Raw genomic sequence first — 14143 nt, forward strand, 5'->3', positions numbered from 1 at the left:
GTTTGTATATGAATCCACTTTCACTACCACTTAAACTTTTTTTAAAGCATGATAAATCCATTTTACCAATGTGGAATGTTTAGATCAGTGAAGAAACAGACTATCAACGGATAATGTAACATTTTCTACATGCTTTCCCCTTTTTCGTGATACATGCGATACCAGGTATGGAAGAAAATCAATCTAGATCATACTCCTACACCACACTTCGGGTGTATAAATAGAATATATCCGATTACGTAGTAAACAGGTGGATAGATCGTTACATAAAAATAAATACAACAAGTAATCTATTTCACTCTCTAGGGAAAGTAGATAAAATTACTAGACTAAACATTTATTTAAACGTTCGATAAACTTAAATTAAAACACACCTGCGTGTGCTGTTACTATTTTATTTTATGCAACCTAGACAAACAACATTAAAACGGACGAGCTAAAGCACAATATGCTGTCCGGGGGGGGTTTTCGTCGTAGGTAAGTGAATCTTCGTGGAATTTTATCAAATTCCTCCCACCACCCCGGTCCATTTTCCACAACACCGAGAACGATGTAACAAAACAATGCGAAAAATAAAACACAAAATAAAGATGAAACTGCTGGGGGTGTATTTATGTGGGTGAGCCTTAAATGCACGATGCGATATGGTAGGTGGATGAATATAGAAGCTTTTAGCTTCGAACTCCGAAACGGCCGTTGGCGGTGAAACCAATTCTTCCCTTCTCACTTGACTTCCATCTCCTACACCCAGGGGTTCGGCGCTTGGGTTGCGTTCCACGAGACAATTTCATTCATGAATCGGAGCACCATCGCTAGATGGTGGTGGTGGTCGTATGCTTGCCCTTTCCATTTCCCTCACTCATTCATTAGATAGACCGCAACCCAAAAGCCACACAGACGCAAAAGCCATCGATCCATTCACAAGCTCGCTTGCAGTGTCAATAGCACCAGCGGCTAACACACCCCACGGTCTTTTGCCATGTTGAGCGCTTCGTCCAACCCCATGCGATACGGGTCTCTTAAAAAACGGGGGTGGGGAAAACAGCAAGACAAAAAAAAATAGTACAAGGCACGGCTGTCACGGGGACGCGTGTGTGAGACGCTGTATCCAATTACTTTCATTCATACTTCTTTCAATAGCGTTCCTGGCATCCCACGGACACTGCCGAGACTGTGGCGACTTACAGCGGCGGTACCGATCATGCAACCCAGTTATCGCATACCGCCAACCTGGTCCCGGCTTCGGTTGCAGTGAAGTAAAAATGGCTTTGGTGGCAAAGTTGCAAAAATAAAACCTGTAATAATGATGGCCCGAAACCCGATTGGAACCATCGATTATGTAACGTTTTAACAGGTTAAACTTCAACAGGTCTTTTGGAATTGCTAGTATCATATGTACGATTGAAGTATTAAATATGTTGTAATGTAAAAAGTTGATGTCGAATGTTTTTAATGACGAATTACCTATTCCAGCTTCGTTACAGCTTAAATAATATAACTTCTAACTCAAAAGATAGGGGCGGCTCGGTGGTGCAAGTGATAAACGGCGCCGGTCCACACGGCAGAACCGGGTTCAAATCCCATCTGGACCGTCCCCCGTAGCAAGGACTGACATTCTGGCTATGTGGTAAAATAAGTCTAGTAAGCCAGAAATGGCCGGCGTGACCTTGTAAGGTCGTTAAAAGCCAAGAAGAAGAAGATCTCAAAAGATGATATCATTCCAAGAATAATCCCTATATTCGTCTAAGACTTCGACTATTGCGAATGTCTATTAATGAACGAACTCTCTACCGAAAATTGAAACGGAAACTCTTTAACTATCGAGAAACGAGAAACGTGAAGTGCAATGTGTTTATTAAATGAGTTATATTCTTAAAGCAGCCAACAACAACCAATCAAAATAATCTGTCCGGTACTTTCCGGTACAAAACATAACCGTCACCCGATAGGATAGGATCAGTCCCCCCCTTTAACCGGCTCCCACGCATCGACTTTTGAGTAATCTACTGTAAATGACAACAACGATGATGGGCCACCTTCGCGATTTCATATGCGAGAACTGTTTGCGGCAAATTGTAATACTACGAAGGTGTAGCATCGTGATCTGTCACCTCTGTCGCCCATGCAAAAGACATCATTTAGACCGTACCGGTCTCTGTAGATGGAATCGTATACGAAGAAGCAAAAAAAACACACACAGAGACTCTAATACAATTGACTTTACTGTTGAATGTCACACCGAGTCGAGATGGAGGTTGCACACATCGCTTGCCTTTTATTCCGTGATACACCTTCACACTCCCACACACAGGCGGCCGTAACGTGGCTCAGCCGCTGGTTTAGTGGTTGCAGTAAAGCGAACCGATCTGGCCGATCCCATCATAGCTGCGTATGAGCAACCACGGATACGTAGCTGCGATTCGGATTCGGTCTGGGTTGTGATTGATACGTCTCGAGTTACGATCACGATCCCGGCCGGCAGTGTGCCGAGGTGGGTGACAGGTGATTTTCCTCCCCAAAGTTACTTTCAAAGTTCTTCATGCTGCTTCTACTGTGAAGCACGGACGGAAATCAACACCATCTGGTCACCGGACCGCAAAAGCCTTACACATCGACACAGTTCGATATGTGCATGTGGTGAACACGTGCATTTTATGTTGATAAGTGTTGATTTACTTGCTGCCACAGGTGGACACATTGTTGAACGATAAAAAAAAGACTTTTACCTAATCAAACAGGCATAAGATCAAATGCGAAAACATTTCATAACAGTGATCGACTGCGAGAAAACCAGATACAAGAAGGGCCAACAGATGATGAATTTGGAATGGTGCGTTATTTTAATACTAACGTGAAAGCAGCTACAATGCTATAATTATATAGTAGATATACTATAGAGATACATTATTATAGCAAATAGCTGAGTCCCCAAAAATCCATGTACCTCGAATACCCGTCGTAATATATCGAATCCCAACTTTTCATTTTTTACTAAGTGGTTTTAGAAGTCACTGTTGGTTGGTTATTGGAGCACGGTTGAATAAAACAACATTTCTGGTAAATTCATTAACACAAAACAGGAATGTTACCAACCAAATTGTTAATTTCAATTAATGAGTGTTTTTTTATATCATATTTGTTTTTCTTCATTTTCGTCTTCAAAATAATACAACTCGCTCTTTGCCGATGGCTGCACCCGATCGAAAGCAACTTCATTTTCTACCCTATCCACACTACGGAGCTTGATTTTATGTAACCAGACCGGTCACACAACGTATGCAATTTCATTCAACACCATATGTCAGTCACCCAGGTTCCTACGTAACGAGGCATCGTTTCACCGAGGGGTTAACAGGTTGAGACAGATACTTGATTCTCATTCAAGAATTAGCGTAACTATCGCCATTGATACTTCTGTTACACTGCGTCTCAATAATCGATGTTAAACAGTTGAATGTTTATTTAAATATTGCCGAAGTTAGACCAAAATGAGTCTGGGATTCACGATTTGTGGCACAATAAAGCAGGCCTAACGGCTTTATGCGCGATAATATTTTTTATGCACTTCTTATAAACAAGCTTATAAGAAGTGGCGACTGTAGAAATATTTGCTCGCGTTTTTAGAGCCGTGTTTTTTTCCCCACTGCTTCATGCAAAGACTGCTTTGCAAAGACTCCGCAAGCAAGGCAACCACTATTCAATACGGGTTCGCCCACCTGGATAGGAATGTGACACAACGATGGAGAAACAAGCTTCGAGCGAATTCGACTATCGGATTAGAGAAGCTGTCCTTCATCGTCTTCCATGGCACGCGAGCATCGCGTGGGTCAACAATTACGCCAACACTGGATACAACACAAATATCTACCCTACGCAGCCAAAAGGCATACCGAATAGACGAGCAAAATACGCCTTTTGCTAGCATTTCATTCAGATCATGACAGAGCGGTGCGCTGTTCGGGGATTGTATAGGCAGGTTTTGAAGCAAAACAGCAAAAAAAAAAACAATAATAGGAACGTTCATAAATCCGGATGAACAGACTTCTCTAATGGAATTTGGTTAGAATTCGTTACTCGTTGATTTCATCGAATAACAAAAAAAAACTAACCAATTTGAATCGAGAATGTAAGTTGGATATTATATACATACATTGTTATTATTTACTTCATAACATTACTTTTGTATAAAATCTGAACCTTAAGTTAATAATTGTATAAAAACATAAAAAAGGTGAACAGCGGCATTTTAGAAGATTCATATTTTCATACGCTTTTGATAAAAAAAACGTTTGCATTTGAAATCATTGTACACAACATTAATGAGAGTAATAGTTAATAATTGTTGATTGTGCTTTAACACAAATAACACAAAAGCTGTTCTAATTTGGAATGACTAAATTGGGACGTGAATATTTTTGTCGCATTGACTATCAAGAGATCAATAAAAACAAATACGCCTAAATGTATGTGATTCCCATAGCATGTCCGATAGAGACTGGGAACGCGAATATGATTTTGATCAGATTTGTACTTACCGGAATTTTCGACGTTTTCAAGAACTCCAACAGTGCTTCCAGCGATCCAAGGGTAGATGCTTGCACGTAAACACCCCGATCGCTAAGTCTAATGCTGTTTAAAGCAGATTTTAAGTCACGAGCCACTATATCCCTGCAAAAGAAAGAGGAACAGAGTGGATTGTTAGGATTAATTTTCCGCACAGTAACAAAACAAACAAAACATACCTGAAAATCTCCACTTCGTCGGGTTTCTGAGCTATTTGCAGATTTAATCCTGCGATTGCTTTCTCCAGTTCCTTCGCCGCTATCTTTACACCTTGCGCTGCCATAATTTCCTTGTGCTCCACGTAAGCGTTCTTCACGCGCAGCTCCTTCATTGGTTGCGGCATGAGCAGTGCTTTGATTTGAGTCACGATCGGTCCTTCAGTACCGGCCAGGATCATCGTATCGCCTTCGCGCATCTTTCCATTGATTAAAATAGCATCGATCGTTGTACCGAGACCGGGGATGGCTTTCACCTCGAGCACGGTTGCCTGCAGATCGTCGCTGTACATCAGTCGCTTGGCAAGCTGCTTCTGGCAGAACTGTACTATCAGGAACAGAAGATTGCCCATACCCTCACCGGTGATCGCACTCGTCGGTACGAGCGAAACGTACGTTTTCGGATCGGGATTTTCGTAGAACAGGGCCGCATTTAAACCCTGTTCCGCAAACTGCACGATGATTTCCTTCGTGCGCTGATTAAATTCCAGCTGCGTGTTGGCCGCCTGTGCCTTCAAAATGTCACGCACATCCTTGCGTGGCATCGTGCTCCAGTCATACAGTCGATCGATCTTATTCAACGCCACCACAAACGGGGTGCGCTTCGATTTGAGCAAATTTATAGACTCGAGTGTTTGCGGTTCCAGCCCGTGCATAATATCCACCACCAAAATAGCGATATCACACAACGAGGAACCGCGCGATCGCAGATTACTGAACGACTCGTGCCCGGGTGTATCGATGATCAGCAGACCGGGCAGCTTGAACTGCAGCTCTTGGAAGCCTTTCACAAATTTTGTTTGTTCCTTTATGTTTTCGGTTGGTACATTCGTGGCACCGATTTGCTGCGTAATACCACCAGCTTCCCCGTCCTGCACATTCGTGCGCCGTAGTTTGTCGAGAATTTTCGTTTTTCCCGTATCGACGTGCCCCAGCACACACACTACGGCGGCGCGCAAGTTATCGAGTGATCTTTTCTTTTCGGCCTCCTGCGTACGACTCGCAATACGATCCAATGCTCGTTGGCGCATTTTTTCCGCTTCCCGCCGATGATCTCCCACCTCCGAGCCAGACTCATCATCCTCATCATCATCATCATCGTCATCAGAACCATCGTCATCGTCGTCCTCGTCGTCATCATCGGACTCGTCGTTTTCTTCATCACCATCTTCATCACCTTCGTCGTCCGATCCACGACTGTCCTTTGATTCAACCGATTGCTGTTGGGACAACTCCACACCACTTTTCTTTTCCTCTTCCTCCTCTTCACTATCCGTCACATCCCACGACTCCTTCACTTCCTTTTCCTTCACTTTCGGTTCTTCTTGCGCTTTTACATCCTCCGCCGTAGGTGTAGTTTCTTTCGACTCCGTCACATCGACATTGGCCGCCTGGTTCTTCTTCGTACGAATGCGAGCACCGGGCTTTGGACGTCGTTCACCGGTTGCTTCCGGAATAGCGAGACCCTGCGCTTTCAGTGCTTCCAGCATGGCTTGGGCACGTGCCCGATTCTGTTTCTGCTTCGCCGTTAGCAGCTTTCCCTCCGCCTTTAACCGCTCCTTGCGTTCCTTTTCCTTTTGCTTCTTCTTTTCTCTCTTTTCCTGTTCGAGACGCATCTGCTCCAATCGGAACTGTTCCGCTTGCTCCTCTAGTTTTTGTTTCTCTTCTTCCTCCTTGCGCATACGTTCCTCCTCCTCGCGTATAGCTTTTAACCGTTCCTGCATGATGGCCAGCGCGGCTTTGTTGGGTTTTTTCTTTTTCGCATCGGCAGCAGCGTCAGCCGCACCTTGGGTGTCAGCTTCGGTCTTTTTTGCCGTGTCTCCCTTACCAGATTGATCACCCTTTTTAGAGGTTCCAACGGTACCTTCCTCGACCGCCGCCGTGGAAGCAGTTTCATTCTTTTTGCCCTTCTTTTTACCCGTTTTCTTCTGCTCTTCGTTTGCCGGGTCCGCCGCAACAGGTTCCTCCTTAACGGGGACATTTTGTTTTCCTTTTTTCTTCTCAGTTGCACTCTTCACTTCAGGCTCTACCACTTTCGGCTCATCGTCGATCGATCCCCCATCCGTTACCTTGTCAACACTCGCATCGTCTTTTTTCTTTTTTTTATCCTTCTTCTTATTGGGCTTCTCAGCCTCAGCCTGTGCATCTTGCGGAGCTGCAGCATCATCTGCACTTGGTGGCGGCTTTTTACCAGAGTATTCCAATCCCAGCTCCGCCAGCATGCGATCGATCTCATCATCATCATCTTCGTCCTTCTTTTTCTTCTTCTTGCTCTTTTTTCCACCTTTGGTCGCTCCGCCATCTTCTTCTTCCGGCTTCGTGACAGATTCCTTCTTGCTTTGCGAACCACTTGCCTTCTTTCCTTTGGCACTTGGAGCCTCTTCCTCAATCGAACTTTTACGTGCAATTTCTTCACGATCTTCATCCTCATTCTCCTGCTCGTCATCATCATCGTCGTCGTCCATCATCAGTAACGAAAATCCGACCGGTCCTGATTTGGCAGCCTTTTTCTTCTTCGCCTCCTTGCCCTTGCTACCTTTATCGCCAGCTTTTTCATCGTCAGAACCGTTGCCGGTCGATTGTTCCGTTTCCGCCGAGGACTTATCCTTCTTCTTCGTTACAGCCATCTTTTTAACCGACTCCGTAACTGCGGTTACCTCGTCTTCCTCACCGTCATCGCTATCGACGGCCAGTTTCTTGGCCTTCTTATCCTTTTTGGATTTTTTATCGTTCTTTCTATTTTCCACCTCAACTTCCGTAATGTCCGTCTGGGGAGCAACGTCGTTATCACTTACACTAAAATAGAATCGGACAGACAGTATTAGTAGTGTTATGTTTCAATTATTGCTCTAATACCTGAACATAACGATCATTGCGCCGATCCAGTTTTCAATTATGTTACTTACTTTTCCTCAACACCAGCACCGGCTGCTTCCTTCTTGCCCTTCTTAGCCTTTCCCATAGTGAGGTAAGCCTGCAAACGAGTTCGGCAATGCTAGGTTTCTAATTTTATCAATCCAACTTTAGGCACGATCCTTTCACCCAGACGAGAACTGAAAACTTCACCGTACCGATCGCCCCACCAGTTACCACGACCAGGATAAAGCGACACGTACGTTATCCACCGTACTCCTTCCGTACGCAGTGTGACACGTTGTTCGGCACCGGCTCAACCAGTGCCTTTCACTGAGCGAAACGAGAACAATTACCAATGGCAGTGGGTTACAATTTTGAAACAACGCAAATGGTCCTTTCGTTCTGAATGTATGAAACTGTGTAGAAAAGCGGAATCGTGTTGTATAAGAACGGAAATCGCTATCAACAAAGATTCAGGAACCCACGACGCTTGAAACTTTTGCTGTCAATAAATTCAGCTGCGAATCAGCTTGACACATATCCAGGCCGGTACATAGATCGCCATGTTGCAAATCACGATTTGACACATTACTTATGTTGTTTACCTTTTTTACACACACCAACACGCATTCTACCGGTGTTTTGCATCGAGTGCGCTGTTTGCGAAGGGATTTCAGCAAACGTTCGTTGAAAATACACATATGCGTCTTTCGAGCTCTATAATTTACCAACTTCTGCATTCTGGAAAATAATACCACTTCAAATAATGAAACATGCGCGGTCAGCAAGCAAATACCATTTTCTCTCAGGTATAGGACCGTCTATGATCGAAATATTGCACAATTAAATTGATTTTAATTCGAACCCTTTGAATCAACACGCAGACAACAAAAGTTTTAAAATGTGTCATCCAAGCGATGAGACGAAGTGTGCTTTTTTACGCCAGCCGAACCGTTCCCATATTTGACGTTTTGAATTCGTTGAGCGCATAAAAGTGACAGCTGTTCCCTTTGAAACGAGCAACGGTCGCCATCAGCGTTTATGGTGAGGCTTGTTTGTCTAGTATCATTATTTGTGCTTCAATTTGTTAGCTAAAGCTGCGCTTTACATCGCATTTAATTGTGTAAAACTGAAGCTTCGTTAAAATAAGCGTAGATGGTGTATTGAAAGCATTGTGTTGTGTGAAAAACATGGATAGGGCAACCACTGTTTCCGACGCGTTAAAGGTACACGCTTCTTTCCATCGAATTCATGAATTGTGCAATGATCCTCTTTTCAACATTACTGTGGTTCGTTTCGTTCCAGCGTCAACGATTGTTAGCTGCTCAGGCAATACGTAAAGCAAACGACATTAGTCCACAAACTGTGCGGCATTTACGTGAGCAATGTTCTCCTGTGTCAAATTCTGCAGCTAGCAGTGCTACACTATACGCATCCCCGACAAACAACGCATCACCATCATCAATGCAGCAAAAGTCTCTTAACATAACAGAACTAGAGGAGGAGAAAACTATTCATATGGCTACCACGCCGAGGAAGTTCACTTTCGAACCGAAAGAGATCACGGCACGCTCCACCATGAGCCAGCATCCATCGGACACAAACGGTAAAACAAAGCCGAGCAAATTCTTGTCTGCTGGCATTGAAGAAATATTGGCGTCCAGTTTCGCCGATAACATAAGATCCATGGGCCGATCGCTACGTGAAACGGCTGCTAGCGTACATGCGACTGATTTCGATGGCGATCAGTTAGCGAATCTAAGCCTTCCGCGTACGGCAGACATGAGTAAACTGTCGTGCGATTCACTTTCATCGCTACCGATTGGAGTACGGCCGGAAATTGTGACGGGGATATCCGAACAGGCGAACAATCGTGATCCTTGGGAAATGTCACAACCTGCATTTGAAAGCAGCTGGATGAAGGAGAAAATACACGAGTTAAGCCAAATGGAGGAGGCAAGTTTTCGGCCCGCCGACCATATGGCTTCCAGGTTGCTCGAGGATGAGATGGCCTGGGAGCAGGAAAATGCTGACATTCCGTCAATGAACGCCAACCGACGACAGATTAGCCCGGTGAAGGGTACTCGCAAGCCACAGCTGAAAGATCATGTTGATTTTTCGTGTTTCTCCGGTTACCTCAATCAAGCGGGTGACATATCGCGCCGATACGACGACAACACGGTGAATAATGACGGTAGCGTCTGTTCCGTGGGACATTACTTTAACAAAATGTCTGATGATCTGAACAGCATGGTTGGCGATAATAGTCCACCTCAGCGTAGACCACTTCCGTTAATAGACGTTACAAATGATATAGGTATATTCACGAGGGTAAATGTTTAAAGCGCAGGTTTGTCAATAAAGGTAATATTTACTGTTCCAGAAAGCCCTAGAAGTCCCGGAAAGCTGTTCAACGAATCAAAAGCCAAACAGTACGGTAAAGAAAACAAGGAAACTTCGTTAAGCGTATCATGCATTGCTAAAGCTATAAGTAAGTATACGCCAATGATCGTGATCATCTGTGTAATAGTAACTTTAAAATAACACTTACCCTTTGCAGCATCGATAGATTTGGAAGACTCGCCACATAACTTCATCCACAAACTCAAGCAAGTGCAGCGTACAAAATCGGAACAGCTTTCCGGGTTGAGCATCGAAGAAAGGAAAATACCCCTTGTAGCAAAATCTAGCAGTGATCTCTCTGCTTCACATGCGACTAGAGCAAAGCAATCGAGACCATCGTTGCACAGTACCAACACCCCGGAACAATACTTACGTCCACCGCAAAACTACCAGCAGTGCGATACGCTCAGTTTCTCTGAATCGATGTTTGACTCGTCCTCCACGATGCCGGTCTTGCCCCATTCTAAAACATCTAGTCCGAAAGCATCAGAATTTGAAGCCACTCAAACGTCATGGCAAAACAATGAAACGGACCCACCGGCTGTAACACCGGTGCAAGCAGCAAAGCAAAAAGCACTGGTCGATACGTTCCGGGTGTCGACGGCAACGAAACTATCGGAAGAGTATATGGATCTTCCATCGATTCCACGCATCAGAGACACACCAACATGCCAGAAGAACATCTTTGACGAACGTCCAATTGCTAGAGCGAATCGTAAGCGTCGCTCGAACTCAACCACACGCCAGGAATTGACTGTGGAAAAGCGTGACGATCTAGCGTTGCTGACAAAGTTCATGCAGGCACGCTCTAAATCTCCGTCAAATCGGGCCGAACTTAAAGCGGTCAGTGCAAGTTCGTTTGACCAGCATGTTCGTGCTAAGGATTCGAATATCTCGTACCGAGTGACACCGAAAATTTCGCATCTACGCAAAGCAATCCCATCGGAGGTCGCTTTGGTACGGAACGATCCACGAAAATCGCATCTTTCACCTGAACCGCGTGCAGCCGTTCGTTCACCGTACTCATCGCCCAAGGGTGAAACGGGACGATCGTCCTCACCATCGGAGGCGTACGAGGAAGTGGCGGACAAGTACAGTCTTCGAGTGCCCGGTGTACCGTCCCGTTCGGCTTCACAGTGCTCCGGTAGCACTGAGTGGATCAACAGAAGCGAGGGAACACTACCGCTGAAGGCAACCCACAGCGAACTGTCCTGGGGTAGCACTAAATTGCGCAAAAGCGATAAGAAAACGATGCAAATCAAAAACACCTCCAATCGGAAGCTGCTGGTGAAAGCGGTCATTGTCGGACCAGGTTTTCAGCTGTGCGGCACAGAGCAGAGTGGACTGCTGACGCTTCAAAGCCAAGAATGTCGCACCATTACTGTCGATTTTTGCCCAACCGTCATTGGTGCGGCAATTGGGGCACTTTCGTTTCATCCTCCGAACGATTTGCACATCCAGCGGGTAGTGAGCTTGTACGGGTACGGTGGGGAAGCATCGATCAAGATCGAAGGTATACAGAAGGGTCCAAGCGGTCCATTCCTAGAGCTTGGTAGTGCGCGCAACTTGGGTCGTCCACTGGAGAAGAGCTTTTCCTTGTACAACAAGGGTACCTTACCGGCATTCGCACGCATCGGCATCGATAAGAAGGGGCTCGATCAGGCGCTGCTAGCAACGGCCGTCTACGTTCAACCACAGTGCACGATCATTTCACCGAACAGTTACGCACACATCAAGGTCGTGTTTAAACCGCGACGGCAAGAAATTACTAAAATCCTGCAAAAACAAGTCGACGTACTGTCGATTACCAACCTGCACATTCTCTGGGGCGACGAACCGACGCGGCACCGGATCCGTAAGAACATTGCGCTGGTAAAACAGAACAATCTGATCGATCCAAAGATGAGTGCACTGGAATCGATCTGCAAACCGTTCACCGACGAGAAGGAGCTGGATGGGTTGGACATGTTCTGCGAACATGTGTTCGATACTATCCACGAACTGTTTCTTACCTTCCGGGAGTACGAGCTGGTACTAACGGTTGATCGTGCGCTGGACGAAACGATGCTTGACCTGTCCATGGCAGATGATAATACGACACTGTTTAAGACAATGTACGCCAGTTCGGAAATGGGATCCTCACCAAAGTTAGCCGAAGACATGATATTATCCGGAGTGCCGGGAAGCATCGGACAATCCCATGCCCATGGAATGGTTCCATCAGTAGCAGCCACCGCTAGCGGAGGACTAGTCGGTATGCACAGACGAGATAGTGGCGAATCTTGGTCCGTGCGACCAACAGCACTCGAGTTCCGACCGTCAACCGAGCGCACGAAGCAGTTTGTGATAAAGAGCAACTTCTACACGGCACAGTACTTTGAGCTGAACTCCAACTATCGACAGCTTTTCCGACTTTCGCCGTGCGAGGGTCACATCCGGCCCGGTCAGGAGGTGGTGGTTAACGTATCACTGCAGCATCTTCAACCGATCGGTGCCGCCAATCAGCAACCGTCCATTTTTGTCGTTGTGTACATTGAAAACGAAAAGATTACCATTCCCGTTCAGATACATTATGGGAACTGACGGATCGGTTATGGTTAATGATTTTGCTATTTCTTTTTACGAGGCACTATTTATGATAAAAAAAACTATTTTTCTTTTATGCACAAATCAGTTTCCGTGTTTTATTTTTTAACTGTACGATTTTAAACTCTCACATTAATCCGATGTACTTGTCCTTTTAATGGTGGAAATAGTCGTTTTAAGCTTAAGCTATTGCGGATATGCCACGAGAAGGTATTCTGTCTTTAGGATTCCGTGGTTTAACAATAATGATTCTGTAGAAAAAGTGTTTGAAAATTCATGCAATAAAAGGTCGAAACGGTAAACTTTTGTCCTTTCATGATTCATGCAAATTTTTTAAACACTTTTATATATAACCTCTTTTGAGCTTGCATCTAGTTTTAAAATAGAAAAATGTCCTGACTTCCGAATATTTTATTTATGTAACAACGATGAATTAATAACCTTTTAAAATAAAGCTGATACAGAATGCCCCAACAGTTGTGCAAAAAAAAAATATATAAACGTTGTTGGAAGTTCTTAATTTAATTGTTTTTAAATGTGTTTGTATAGTTATGTTACGCACTGTACGTAATACGACCGAAGGAACTTAGTGGAACATTATGCTGATTATGTTCGGTATTGTTTTCACTTGGTCAACTTGGCACTTGCTACAATCTCGTTCTACAGTCTTAAAAGACAGAATAGAATCGAAAACCGTTAAAGGAAACTTGAAAGAACGTATGTTCATAAAGTGTGAAAGGTTTATACATATGTGCATTAATAGCTATTTATCCGTAATGTAAATTTAAAGTGCACTTCAAGAGGAACGTAATTGAATACTTTCCCACTAGAGTGTAGAGTGGTTTCATGCTATTTTATTCTAAAGCTATAAGGAACGTAAAAAAGCGACAATACGTCACTACGAGGTGTAAAACGATCTGCTTCCAAGCTAACACCAGCTTGAGGAGGGAACAGGAAACAAAATACACACATGCGCACCTCTAAGCATATCGAACACTTCTTAGGTTGATTAACAACCAGGCGTCTCCATCTGTGATCGAAAAATGGTAAGAAAAGCTCTTTCAACTTTTGTTTCTAATTTTTCGATTACTTTACAAAAAGGTAGTAAAATGTGTTCTTATTCCAAATAAAAAAAAACATTTCACAACGGTCTTGAAAAAAGTTCTTCAAAACGCAACTATCGCGCTTAGTGATGTTCCGGGTTCGGAATCGGGGAATCGGATTAGAAACTTTCGAGCGCGGATTGCTGTTTTTGGCTTTAACGCATCTCAACCCAGTTCCAACGGAAGCAACAGTTCCTTGCTGGCTGCGTAAGAACCCAATTAATTGCCATATGTGTTTACTTCCTTTTCCTAGGATGTGAATCCCCACACGATAGCTGAGTAAGGGTGTAAACTTTTCTAATCAACACCTCCATTCGAACCCATGCACGGTTGCACGTTGCTTTTATGCATGGGTCTTATGCCACCATACTGTGAAACGCGCTTTGAACAGGCAGAGAGATGTGAAACAACAAGTAT

At 44.4% G+C, this 14143-nt stretch overlaps 2 protein-coding genes across 2 annotated transcripts in view; one reads left to right on the forward strand and one right to left on the reverse strand.

Moving 5' to 3' along the window:
- LOC125770417 (eukaryotic translation initiation factor 5B) overlaps positions 1-8191 on the reverse strand; it is a 32726-nt gene extending 24535 nt beyond the window's left edge. The window contains exons 1-3 of the mRNA XM_049439968.1: positions 7685-8191; positions 4743-7574; positions 4536-4668 (exon numbers count right to left, since the gene is read on the reverse strand). Of these exons, the coding sequence (XP_049295925.1) occupies positions 4536-4668; positions 4743-7574; positions 7685-7740 (3021 nt within the window). The 5' untranslated portion in view covers positions 7741-8191. The remainder of the gene's footprint in view (positions 1-4535; positions 4669-4742; positions 7575-7684) is intronic.
- Positions 8192-8584: 393 nt separating this feature from the next.
- On the forward strand, positions 8585-13544 carry LOC125770419 (uncharacterized). The gene is made up of 4 exons (XM_049439981.1): positions 8585-8860; positions 8940-9951; positions 10018-10125; positions 10195-13544. Exons 1-4 carry the CDS (start codon positions 8825-8827, stop codon positions 12618-12620), a joined length of 3582 nt encoding a protein of 1193 aa, XP_049295938.1. The 5' UTR covers positions 8585-8824; the 3' UTR covers positions 12621-13544.
- Positions 13545-14143: the final 599 nt, after the last annotated feature.

The sequence above is a fragment of the Anopheles funestus genome, chromosome 3RL, assembly GCF_943734845.2.
Source record: "Anopheles funestus chromosome 3RL, idAnoFuneDA-416_04, whole genome shotgun sequence".
Lineage (NCBI taxonomy): Eukaryota > Metazoa > Arthropoda > Insecta > Diptera > Culicidae > Anopheles > Anopheles funestus.